Below are 12,245 nucleotides of genomic sequence, written 5' to 3' on the forward strand. Positions count from 1 at the left end.
GGGAAGCAACGGCGCTCAATTCCTTTCCTTCCTTTCAGCCCTGCCCTTTGGGTGCCTCCGCCGACTGCACACGGTGTACCAGTCAGCGGAGCTGCCAGAAACACACCAGATGCTGCGTCAGACGTGCCGGGACTTCGCAGAAAAGGAGCTGATGCCTCTCGCAGCTCAGCTGGATAAGGAGCACCGCTTCCCGGCCGAGCAGGTGGGTGCTGCTCCCCCCGGGAGGTGGGCACGACGGAGGCGGACTGGCTCGTTCAGAGCCTGACTTCCCTCTGCTGCTGGGGTAGCGCCGCTTGGGCCTGAAGCAAAAAGTACATTAAGCTCTGGCTTAGTAGAAAATTGAGGTTTAGATCAACTTCTGTCAGAGTTCGTTGAGTGCGGACATTGTAATGCCCACGGGACATTTTGAGCTCTTTACTTGCGTTTCTCTGTGTCTGACTTTAGTACCGTTGAATTTTCAGTTCTCTTACTGCCTTACCTGTGGGCTGTAATACAACTGACTTATAAAACCAATGAAATACTTTCATAGACTGCAGATAACTGTAAAAATGATTTATAGTGAGGAAGTGTGGGTGACCCAAGTGCATTTCAGATGGTGAAAAGAAGTGATCAGGAGATAGGAGATGCATGTTAGTCATCCTCTGGGGCTGTGAAGAAATTGAGATGCTAATCAAACCTGTGATTTCTCCTGTGGAAAGCAGTACAGACACAGCAGTACATTCTGTGCCATGTTGAGCAGACTAACTCACCTGTTTCACTGCAGTGAAGTACTAAGCTCCAGAAAAATATATACTGTTACGTTAGCCAAAAGGCTCCAAGTGAGAACAGTCAGAGGCATGCAAGTTTTGTCATACGTCCCTCTTTCTGTTAAGGATTAAGGAAGGATTAAGCCGGGAAAGTCATACTCGCTCTAAGGAAGAAACTACTTTCCACTTTACTTCACTGTTCTTATCTGAGAATTTTACATTTTATTTTTGAGTCTTTTCACTTGAATGTGTAGGGGAAAATTCAAAATGTAAACAGTGTTTATTAAGACAAAGCAACATACATAGAACTAGTTGCTGGCTTTTGTTCATCCTCTGGATTTGATGTGAAGGACTAGTGTTTTGGGTGCCCATACAGGAGGGAAAATATTTGTTTAAAAATTCCCTTGGTTCCTCTTAAAGCAAGCAGAGGCTGGTGACACAGTTATTTCCGCAACACCAAAAGCTTGACATCTTAAATGTAAAAACAGAGGAAAGGTGGTTTTTTCTCTTGTATGTTGCCAAACATTAACAAGAGACCTAGAGTGATACAGTCAGTGCTCTAAAGAGCTTACAGTTAAGAAAGCAGGGGTCCAGCTGAGGAACTTGGGGTGGAATAATGTGGCATGTAACCAACAATTAATGGGAAAGAAAAAATCACCTTCTTGCAAACTGTTCTATGGGTCATTCATTCTGTAAAATTCTTTCCTTGTGCGGTCCTAGGCTGAAGCTCAGCAGACTCAAAGGTAAAGTTCTAATGATTTTTATCAGCTAGATTTCCCATTGAGAGCTTCCTACTGATAGGGGACATGCAAAGGGGAAAGCTTTGGTGGGAGGCTGAGGAAATGTTGGTGGGGTTGTATCTGCCTATTTCAGAAGGCTCCCTCCTTCCCGGTACTGAAGAGAGCTCTTTAAATAAGCAAGAGCCTTGTCTTAGGCAGCAGGCACTGCGTGCAGCTCTTGGCTCTTGTTGAAGTCATCGGGACCTGGGGACACTTACCAGTTGGTACAGTCAGATTCCCATTTCACCAGGAGTTGTGCACATCTTTTCCTCTGTGTGTAGCCCTGCTATGACCTGTTTTTATCTCCATGTGTCTGTGTGTTATTTGCTGGGACACTGGTGGCGCAGAGGGTCTCACTCCTCCATTCCCTGTGTGCAGGTAAAGAAGATGGGTGGCTTAGGGCTGCTGGCTATGGATGTGCCGGAGGAGTACAAAGGAGCGGGCCTCGACTACCTGGCCTATTCCATTGCTGTGGAGGAGATCAGCAGGGGCTGCGCGTCCACGGGTGTCATCATCAGCGTCAATAATGTAAGTGTCTCAGGTTGCATGTGAGGGACAGGTGTGGAACTGAGGCTGGTGTCAGGGGGGTATTGGAGAGGGGTTTGTGGGAGAAATGAGGTCTGTTCCTGTGGAGGGTTCTGGTGTATTGGAGAGCACTTAGAAATTAGGGAGTTACTGGATCGCTTGTACCTTCAAGAGGCACTAACTCAACACTCAATTCTTAAAGTCTCTGTATTTAGGGCCAATACTCAAGTTTGGCTCCGAAGAACAGAAGCACAAATGGATTGCTCCCTTCACCGGTGGAGAGAAAATCGGATGTTTTGCCCTTAGTGAACCAGGTGATGTGACTGTTACTGTTCCTGTTGCAGAGAATGTAGGGTAGCTTCTTTCCTTAGTCAGGTTTACGATGGACTTTAGGTCTGTGAAATTGTAGCAGTTTGTAGAAAGGTGGTTTATAGCCATTCTGTGTAAACAAAGTCCTAGTGCCCAAGGTATTAACTGCCATCCCCATGGTCCATGCTGAAAATTTTCATCCGCTCTGTGTGAGCAGAGCTCTGGAGATGGACACATCTTAGACAGATGGGCCTTTCCCCTCCCTGTGTGGGTCCTGTGGGAGGGACAGTGGTGACACTACTGCAGTTAAAAGAGGTGCTGTGACAGGGGGTGTGGGCGGGGGGTGGGTTTGCACCCCAGGCTGCCACCGATTGCCTGAGTTTTATTTGCTGGTTCCTTGCTCAGGAAATGGCAGTGACGCGGGTGCGGCGTCCACGGTGGCACGCCTGGATGGCGACGAGTGGGTTCTGAATGGCACCAAGGCCTGGATCACCAACGCCTGGGACGCCTCGGCCACTGTGGTGTTTGCTACTACGGATAAATCCCTGAAGCACAAGGTGTGTTCATTTGGGTCAGTCAGGAAAAAGGGGTGGGTGTAAAGGAGTTGTGCAGGAGAAGCACTTTGAAAAGGCTCTGGGGACTCTGTTTAGAGCCGTTCAGGCATTGAGCAGAGGAGTGGCTGATGTGTGCTGGCTCTGTTCCGTCTCAGCTCTCCCCTCCCTTCTCCTGGTTACCTAGTGTTGTGGTTTAAGCCCAGCTGGCAGCAAAGGACCACAAGGTCGCTCGCTCGCTCCTCTCTGGTAGGATGGGGAGGAGAAAATACAAAGAAAAGCTTGTGGGTCGAGACAAGGACAGGGAGGGATCACTCGCCACTTACAGTCACGGGTGAAAAACAGACTCAACTTGGGGAAAAAACCAAAATCAATTTAATTTACTACCAATCAAATCAAAACAGGATAATGGGAAGTAAACCCAAATCTTAAAACAGCTTCCCCCCACTCCTCCCTACCTCCTCCCGGCAAGAGGTGAGGGGGCTGTGCAGTAGGGGTTGGGGGTCAGTTCATCACACCTCCTTTCTGCCACTCCTTCCTCCTCAGGGGGAGGACTCCTCACTCTTCCCCTGATCCAGTGTGGGGTCCCTCCCACAGGAGACAGTTCTCCATTAACTTCTCCGATGTGAGTCCGTCCCATGGGCTGCAGTTCTTCATGAGCTGCTCCAATGTGGGTCCTTTCTGTGGGCCGATCTTCAGTCACAGACTGCTCCAGTGCGGGCTTTCCCGTGGAGTCATGGCCATCTTTGGGGGCATCACCCTGCTCTGGCATGGGCTCTTCCATGGGCTGCAGGTGGGCATCTGCTCCTCTGCTCCCCTCCATGAGCTGCAGGGGGACAGCCCGCCATCTCACCACAGGCTGCAGGGGCATCCCCTCCTCTGGTGCACCTTCTCCCCCTCTTTCTTCACTGACCTTGGTATCTGCATTGGGGTTTCTGTCACATCCCACTCCCCTCTCTGCTGCAGATTTCCCCTTCTTAAATATGTTATCGCAGAGGTGCTACCACCGTTGCTGATTGGGTCACTCTTGGCCAGAGGTGGGTCTGACTTGGAGCCGTGGAAGCTTCTAGCAGCTTCTCACAGGAGCCATCCCTGTAGCCCCTGCCACACAACCCCAAAACACCTAGACATGTGGCTTCTATGAAAAATGTTTGGAGGAATCCTGTTGACAGCCAGGTAAGTGGGAAGTTGGCAACACTCCTAAGAGTTTTGGGTCTCCTTGCAGGGCATTAGCGCGTTCCTGGTTCCCATGCCAACTGCTGGGCTGTCACTGGGGAAGAAAGAAGACAAGCTGGGAATTCGAGCCTCTTCCACTGCCAACCTGATATTTGAGGACTGTCGGATACCCAAGGCCAACCTACTGGGGCAGCTGGGAATGGGCTTCAAAATTGCCATGGTAAGAGATGGATTGGGGTGCAGCTGTGGTTGTGTAAAGCTGTAGTTCCCAAGTTTACCATTTTCAAAACCATTTTCAGACTTACGATCACTTTGGTGAGGACCACTTACATAAGCTGTTCTGTGTGACATTAAGCAGTTGACCCCTCTTGCTAACGTGGGAGAAATCATTCACAGAGCTTGATGAATCATTAATTTACTGCAGATCCTTACTGCAGCACTTTATTGTAGACTCAATGTGGTGGTTCTCAGATGAAAGAATGGTGATGCTGCTGAGGTGGTGTGTCAGCAGGGGTGGTGTATTTTGATTTTTCTCCTTTCCCAACCCTCTATTCCTCCAGTTTGTACCTGCAGATAAAGGGAAAACATGGCATTTTCCCTAAATACTGTGGCAGAGGAAAGCTGTCCTGGAGGCCCAGAACAACCTCTGGATAGTGTCTAAAGGTGGATGAAATCCGAGTTATGGCATGTGTGTGACTTCTGAGGAGGAGCCAGGCAGCTGCAGAACAGCGCGTTCCTTGCAGTGACGCACTACCCCTTGGAAGTGTTCATTGCTCTCTTTGTAGGGGCAAAACACCATTTGTTGGCCTGACTTTTTGAAAAAGGCTGAGCGCCCTGGAGAACAGCCCATTCCATTATGTCCAAAACTAGATGAACCCGCCAGTCACCAACCACTTTTTTAAGACGCTCAGCCCAGGACTTGGGAAGATGAAGCCTTTTCTCACTGTGCTGTAAATTATTCCTGTGCATAGTGAGGCAGGGAAGCAGTTAAAAGCAAAATGGGCAGGTGTTTGAGGTAAGTCAGGTTACTGACTCAATTCACTAGTCATTTTGAAAAATGCTTGCTTCAGTGTGTGTACTGATAAGGGCAAAGAGGAAAACTGACCAGATTTCCTTTTTTTTTTTTTTTTTTTTTTTTCACTTAAAGTAAAATCAGCTGCACAGTGAGCCAGGGGTCTAGCTGAAGGGTTCTTTCAGCCCCTTCCAGAGCAGATGCTGCTCGTTGTGCTGTTTCCCTTATTTTGTACACCTGGCTTCTCTCTGCAGTGCCCAGTACATTTTAAAGCGCTCTATTCCTGCATAACCAGGAATATTCTGAATCAAGGAAGTCTCTGACCACAGGATACTAAGGCTACAGCAGCTCCCCAGCAAGATCAGAAATGTGAGTGTACTATCTTTGATCAAGCATGACTTGACTTAACACATGTATTTTGTTTGTTTCTCAGCAAACTCTGGATGCAGGAAGAATTGGTATTGCCTCACAGGCTCTGGGAATAGCACAGGCAGCTCTGGACTGTGCTGTGGATTATGCTGAAAAGAGAATGGCCTTTGGGTCGCCCATCACAAAGCTACAGGCAGTGCAGGTACAAACCAGGTGGACGAGGCAGCTCCAAGCATCGCTGGTGCAAAGTTCACGTGCGCTCTCAGGCGTGGCTTCTGGCACACAGTGCACTTTGCGCTGTTTGGCCTAAATAGGGTAATAATTTCTGTTTTAAAACACTTAAAACTGATTGTTGGGATGGAGGCCCTCCTTTTCTAGCAATACTGGCCTCAGGGGTGGGAGACTTCTGCTGTATGTTCTTGCGCAGGCAGAGGCCAGCACCTGGAACAAAGGCAGTGTTTGTCGTTGCAGTTTAAGCTAGCAGATATGGCTGTGGCGTTGGAGGGTGCGCGCTTGCTGACCTGGAGAGCCGCTATGCTGAAAGACAATGGGAAGCCCTTCACAAAGGTATTTCCAGCCTTGCATTTGTCCAACAGTGACAACACGGGGCACAGGCTCAAGGCAAGGAAACCACACTATGTACAGCATTGCTGCATTCGGCGCTTGCCCAGCCAGTGCTGTTGGTGTTTAACCCACCAGCAGATGCTGGACTCTGCTGTCAATCCTCAGGCAGCCTGCTGAGCTGAGTCCTGGTTTTAGCCAAGGGGAGGGAGGTGGCCACTGTCAGCTGGCACCAATGATCAGGCCTGCCTCTGCACAGCTGGTCTGTGGGTGTTCAAGCTCCTAGTGCAAGTGACCTGTTCCTTTTTGTGATAGCTGCACCCTCAGTGATGTTTTCCTTCTCCAAAGGAAGCGGCGATGGCCAAACTGGCTGCATCAGAAGCTGCAACAGCCATTGCTCACCAGGTAACTACTTCAACTGACATCTCTGATACACAGCATGCTGAAAGGGAGTTTGTGTTGTTGCACAAGTGCTTGGGGAAGGTGGCATGGAATTTACTAGATTTTTTAAAAAAAACAAACCCAAACCAACCTGTATGACTGAGGCTGGTTAGTACAGCCATCCTCCTGGGTGTGGGCAGGGATTTGTGGTGGCCTGTGGCAGCTGTATTATTAAAGAAGTCTTCTGTGCCTGTTGCTGTCCAGGGCAGTGTCAAAATTTTGAGTGGGATTAGCAATGGGGGAGAGAACATGGGTGCACCAGTCAGGACTACTAGTAAGTTTGCAACATAGTGAGCAAATGGAGCGGGACTTCCGGTGTCTGCATTTATTTTCCCCTGTCCTTAACAGTGTCTTAGCCAAACATGGTTCACTAACAACTACCTCTGAAGCGATTCATTCTCTGTCTGGGACATCAGTATTGCTCTTACCCAGTTAAAATCCTATTTATTCCTCTGACTGCAAATGGGCTGCAGTCATCCCCACGTCTTCCCTCCAGTTATGCTTGCAGTGGGCTTAGCTCCTTTTAAGGTGGCTGTGTTCTGTAGAAAACAAATTCCTTGACCCTGCTTCCTTTCTAACCTGCTACCTTTGTTTCAGGCCATCCAGATCTTGGGCGGGATGGGCTATGTGACAGAGATGCCAGCAGAACGCCATTACCGTGACGCTCGTATCACCGAGATCTATGAGGGGACCAGTGAGATCCAAAGACTGGTGATAGCAGGTCAATTGCTGAAGGCCTACCGTAGCTGAAGCAGCTGACTAGAGCAAGACACTGCCCCAGAGTGCCTCGTGTAACAGTGCGCAACAGCAATCGAGTCTTGGCCGTCTTCAATGAGGCTAATGATGGAAGTTTTCCTCACCAATGAGTAACTGACCCTCTTGTTAAAATGTGCTGATTCTTCTTTGGACATAGTATGGTGCACAGAAGGCCCTATCTAGGTTTGTAAGTGATGGCTGCGAGTGCAGGAGGGAGGAGGCAACCTGTCCTTGTATGGGAGCGTAGACCTTTTCCTAAGCTGGAGCGTTGTGTTGGTTTGGTAGCGGCAAAATGACTTTGCTGTTCAGTAAAGTCAGCAGCTCTCTCTGCCTGTTTTCCAAAAATTAGTCACTGTGATACTGAATAACCAGTGCCAAAGTTAGAGGCACTCAGACAGGACCCCTGTGCCCTGCTCCAGGCTGGGGTTACACAGCCTCTTCTGATCAGGCTTTGATGAATTTCAGGTGTGGCACACAGCTATGTGGGAGCTCGTAATTGGATACAGCCTGTGTTGAGGTAATCATTGCAGCAGAGCACTCTTCCCTACTTTCAGCAGGAGAGGAGCCAGATGGGAGGACACAGGTACTACCTACGCACCAAGGGGTCTTCGTACAGGCTGGGGTTGCTTCTATGTAGGTGTAAAAACAGGTCAGGAAAAAACCCTTGGATCTTGGCCAGCAGAGCCCAGGAGCCTGCTCACTCAGCCACTTATGGATGTAGGTGTAAAAGCAAAGGACAGAAAAGCTGCACTACCTGAGACTGTGGTTTTTTTAAGAAAAAAAAAAACAAACCAAAAAAACCTCTGCTCCCAAAGCTGCTTTTACTATACCAACAACTACCCAACAGGAAAGGAAGTACATGAAGTAGCAGCAACAGCCTTTAATCTCTACATGTTTTGGGCAACAAGGAGGAAATTAACAGATGACACAGAAAACCTTACCAGGAAGCTTTAGCAGTAGCACATATCCTCAATCAGTTATCTTTGGCAAAAAATTAACTTTTAGAAGATTCAACAGCCAAAAGAAAAGCTCTAAACTCAGGAAAAGATGGAGACAATTAAGACTACAGCCTTTATGGTCCATCTCGTTGTCCAAACGATGAGTAAACTAGAGGTAAATGGTTATTTTCCTGTGGTGCCATTTATTTAATTTGTGTGGAAGGAAAAACAGCAGGATTCTATTACATACAGAGAGCAGAGAAGACAAATAAAACCTAATTTTAAGGAGCACCAGTCCCCACTTTGTTTTTTTCATGCAAATGTGAATTCATTTAGAGTATTTTCTTCCAGTCACAAGACACAGGAGCATAAACCGCCTGGGCTGGCACGCACCAGTTAGACACTGCTTTGAAGTGCAGCAGGCATTTGCTAGTGCAGACATCCCAGAAATATAAATAAACCCTTTGCAGGTCGCTAGAGGGCAACTGCATGTTGGGGCAAAGTCTTCAAGTCTTTAATTTCTCCTTGCTGCTCTCGCAAACCTAAGGATTAACAGAAACTGAGCCAAGCAGGGCATTCAACAGGGAATTTCTACTGGAAAACCATTCTAAAGACTGTGAATGTGTTGTAAATTATGGAGGTCTTCCAGGAGTGAGAGACACTTTTCTAGCTTGATTTCAGCCCATACCACTGCTTGGACGATTGCTGAAGGCTCGTATCTATGATTGTGTAGGAGAAAGTGATATTATTTTATACTTATTTCTCCTTGCAGCCACTCAGCCAGAACAGGAGCTGTAGGGCTGCTTGCCACAAGGAAGTGAGGATTGCAGGAATGCAGTTACTGTTCAGTGCTTGTCTTCACTGACCTCATGTGCTGAGGTCCAGCTGAAACCCCAGCGACCCAGAGCAGTCAGTCACACTTACTTAGACCATGCCTGCTGCACTGTTTCCCCTCTTTTTAGCTGGCTGCTTCTCTTAGAGCTGCTTTACTGTACCATCAGCGCTTTCAGACTGCTCCTCTTCAACATCACGCCTCCTTCATTTACCAACTCTAAATGACTGCAGCTTCTCCAGAGCAGAGTGAAATTGTCTCTGTACACGCATCATGGCTGACCTAAGGGGGAGAATAGTGATGAACACCTCAGCTGACTGAGAACACAACTGAAGAACCTACAAACTAGATGTATCAAATCCCTTGTGGACCTTCTGCAGAGAATATGGGGGGCAGCTCTTGCAGAAGCCCTGCTGCTGCGCCTGTGACCAGAACCTGCTTTTAGGAATGCATGGATCATGCACTGCACGCCTCCTTAACAAGCTTCTTGCTAGCTCTGACCTCAGTACAACAGCTGACCTGGCTAACAATTGCATATTTGATGCTAAGTTGCTGAGTGCTGCACCTCTGCCATAGTCTGTATCAAATTACACTGCACATCATCAAATAACAAAAAGGGTGGAGCTGGTTAAAAATCGCTGGTCTAGGTACAGCATGCCAGTCAGGATCCTGAGCCTAGGAATATCTTAAGCTACTCTATTAGAATTCCCTTTGTTATTACCTAAAAACATGCTTTAAAGGCACAAAGGCTTTCCAGTACCTTCCCTGCTGCATAAGTCCAGTGAGGAATCGGTAAGCTGTCACACAGCACTATTCACAGCAGTTCTTTGGGGTAAACGGCATGCTTATGCACAAAGCCTACCCCAGAGCTCTGAGAGCAAAGAACTGGGTTTTCTCAGAGCAAGATACTAAGAGCTTACTCCTCGCTGCTGCTGGCTGAGACAATTTGGCTGTAATACATGTGCATCTGCTCCTCGGGGCTGTTGTTACAGAAGAGAACTGCTGAAAGCGCAAAACACAAACAAGTTTTGCAGCATTAAATAGGGAGCTCTTGCCGAGAGCCACCCCCAGACAGCACTAAACTGGCTAGGTATAGGGTAGGGCCAGGCTTTGAGAAAAGGATCTAGTTACAAGTAAAGCGAGAAGTTTTTATCAATTTACAAACTCGGCCAACATTGCAAAGTTGGAGCACTGAGATGGGAAAAATCGGGTCATACCTAAATAAGAAAGATGTGGGGGAGGAGGTAAGCCACAGCTACAGTTTTCAAGGACATTGTGTTTTCTACCCCACAATGCTCTTAAGTGTACATGAAACTGGTTACGAGGCAGACTACTGGGAATGAAGCAGGGGGAGCCCTAACTAGCAGATTTGATATATTTTATGTCATATCTAAAGCTCACAGTCTCTTCATGTCAGTTGCCACCAGACTAAAGGAAGAGAGGAGCTGTTCTGGGCTGTCACAATTAAATACACACAGGTGAGAAATACTTAACTCTTCCTGGGGCACATGGATGTGAGCCACATCCACCAAGAATGAGGAGCTGCCTGGAGACTGGATCCCTTCTGAAGCATCTGACTTCCTTGGCACACAGCAGGATGGGGCTCACCTCTCAATTTCACACAATTTTGAAAAAAAACCAAGCATTGTCTCAACCTTCCAAGTTTAAGCAGTGTATACAGTGTTTTACAGGACTCAGCTGAAATTGCTGTAGTATTGCTTTCACATTAGACTAGTCTCCTCTACTAGTCTTTTCTGACACTGTTAATCTATAAGAAAAATAGTACAAATTATTTTGACTTTATATCAAAATTTTGTTTTGCCTAAGTAGAGAGCCCTCATTATACACACAGACCTGGCAGCAGCCACACATTCAGGTTATGCTGGGGATCTTAGAAAGCATGACAAATACCAAATTTGAAAGACATCCTGAAGTAAAAAAGCAAAGCACCTATAAGAACAACAAGAAGAAATGGAATAGAGGTAAGAAAACATGACAGTGTTGTAACTTGAATGAAAAATGCAGTTTACTACTGTTAAGCTAAAAATTTATTTCAAATTCCACTCCATCACTACTTGTATAAAAAGAAAAATACTTGGAAACCTTCCCTCCGCTTCCACCCCCAAGGAGGTCAAGACTAAGCTGGGGAAGCCACTCAACCGCCAGTATTTCCTAATTGCCTCAGTTACTTCTTCCCCTTCTCTCACAGAACATGCTGTACTTCCACATATAAGACAGGAAATGTTCATCTCAGCAAAACACTTCTGAATGTCACACGATTAAAAGTGCAGCACTGGCCACCCTGGTGTGCTCCTGAGCCTCCACAGGCAGCGCAGTACAGCCCCGCAGCCAGGCTGGGCACCGATTTGACAACTCCCTGGATCGCTCCCATCAGGCCAATAGAGACACAGAATGACCAGCTTGCATTTCTAATACATTTCACCCATACTGGCTGGCCAGACAACCCCAGGTCATTTCTGAGCTCATAATATTTGCAAGATTAAGTGTGACCTTGGGGAAATTTCAAAACACAAACAGTAAAATTTCTAAGCTGACTATTCCCAAAGACAAAGCAGAAAACCAACTCTAGAACTATTAACAGGTTTGTACGTTACAATTCTTTGCTACAGACACGCTCTATGTCCATCACTTTTTGGCCAGTATCCTTTTACCTTCCCATAAGAAGGCTTATGTTAGTCAAATATTACTAAAATTTTTTTTTCTGACAACTTTTCAGAAGAAAGGGCAGGTGGTTTGGCGATCTCACTGCAGGACTTGGTGTCAAGTAGTTTTTTATTAAAGAGTTCAACAGAATGTTAAACCAAGAAGGTATCAACAACCGTAGCAGCCACAACAGGGACAGGGAGCCCTAGGCCCTACATGGCCTCCGGAAATCCAGAGCACCCCGAGCAGCTTCTACAGTTTCATCCTCAAGCTGAGAAGACACATAGTCAGCCAGACTGAAGAAACAAGGACAAAAGGTGTGTCTGTGCAGAGAGGGCCCAGCAGCTCAGTAGCGAGGTAGGAATCTGCTTCTAATTCCCCTGAATGCTGAGGTTGTTCTAGATGGGAGAGCTGTGGGACAAAGCTTTACAGCTTTACCTTACTCAAAAAACCTAGGAGAATGCTTTGCCCTCTGCAAGTGTAATAGGTTTGTATTTAGAACAGTTATGCTTCAGTTAACCTCTGCAAAGCACCAAAATCCTTTTCCCGCAGGTGGCAGCTACTGTTGCACACTGAAGGGGCAGCA

General features: G+C 47.2%; 1 protein-coding gene across 1 annotated transcript in view; it reads left to right on the forward strand.

Annotated features, from left to right (window-relative positions):
* ACADS (acyl-CoA dehydrogenase, C-2 to C-3 short chain) overlaps positions 1-10,516 on the forward strand; it is a 12,440-nt gene extending 1,924 nt beyond the window's left edge. The window contains exons 3-11 of the mRNA XM_010575744.1: positions 7-202; positions 1,904-2,053; positions 2,253-2,364; positions 2,765-2,916; positions 4,136-4,306; positions 5,532-5,669; positions 5,939-6,034; positions 6,377-6,433; positions 7,067-10,516. Of these exons, the coding sequence (XP_010574046.1) occupies positions 7-202; positions 1,904-2,053; positions 2,253-2,364; positions 2,765-2,916; positions 4,136-4,306; positions 5,532-5,669; positions 5,939-6,034; positions 6,377-6,433; positions 7,067-7,219 (1,225 nt within the window). The 3' untranslated portion in view covers positions 7,220-10,516. The remainder of the gene's footprint in view (positions 1-6; positions 203-1,903; positions 2,054-2,252; positions 2,365-2,764; positions 2,917-4,135; positions 4,307-5,531; positions 5,670-5,938; positions 6,035-6,376; positions 6,434-7,066) is intronic.
* Positions 10,517-12,245: the final 1,729 nt, after the last annotated feature.

This window comes from Haliaeetus leucocephalus, unplaced genomic scaffold (genome assembly GCF_000737465.1).
Source record: "Haliaeetus leucocephalus isolate CR32 unplaced genomic scaffold, Haliaeetus_leucocephalus-4.0 Scaffold13, whole genome shotgun sequence".
Classification (NCBI taxonomy): domain Eukaryota; kingdom Metazoa; phylum Chordata; class Aves; order Accipitriformes; family Accipitridae; genus Haliaeetus; species Haliaeetus leucocephalus.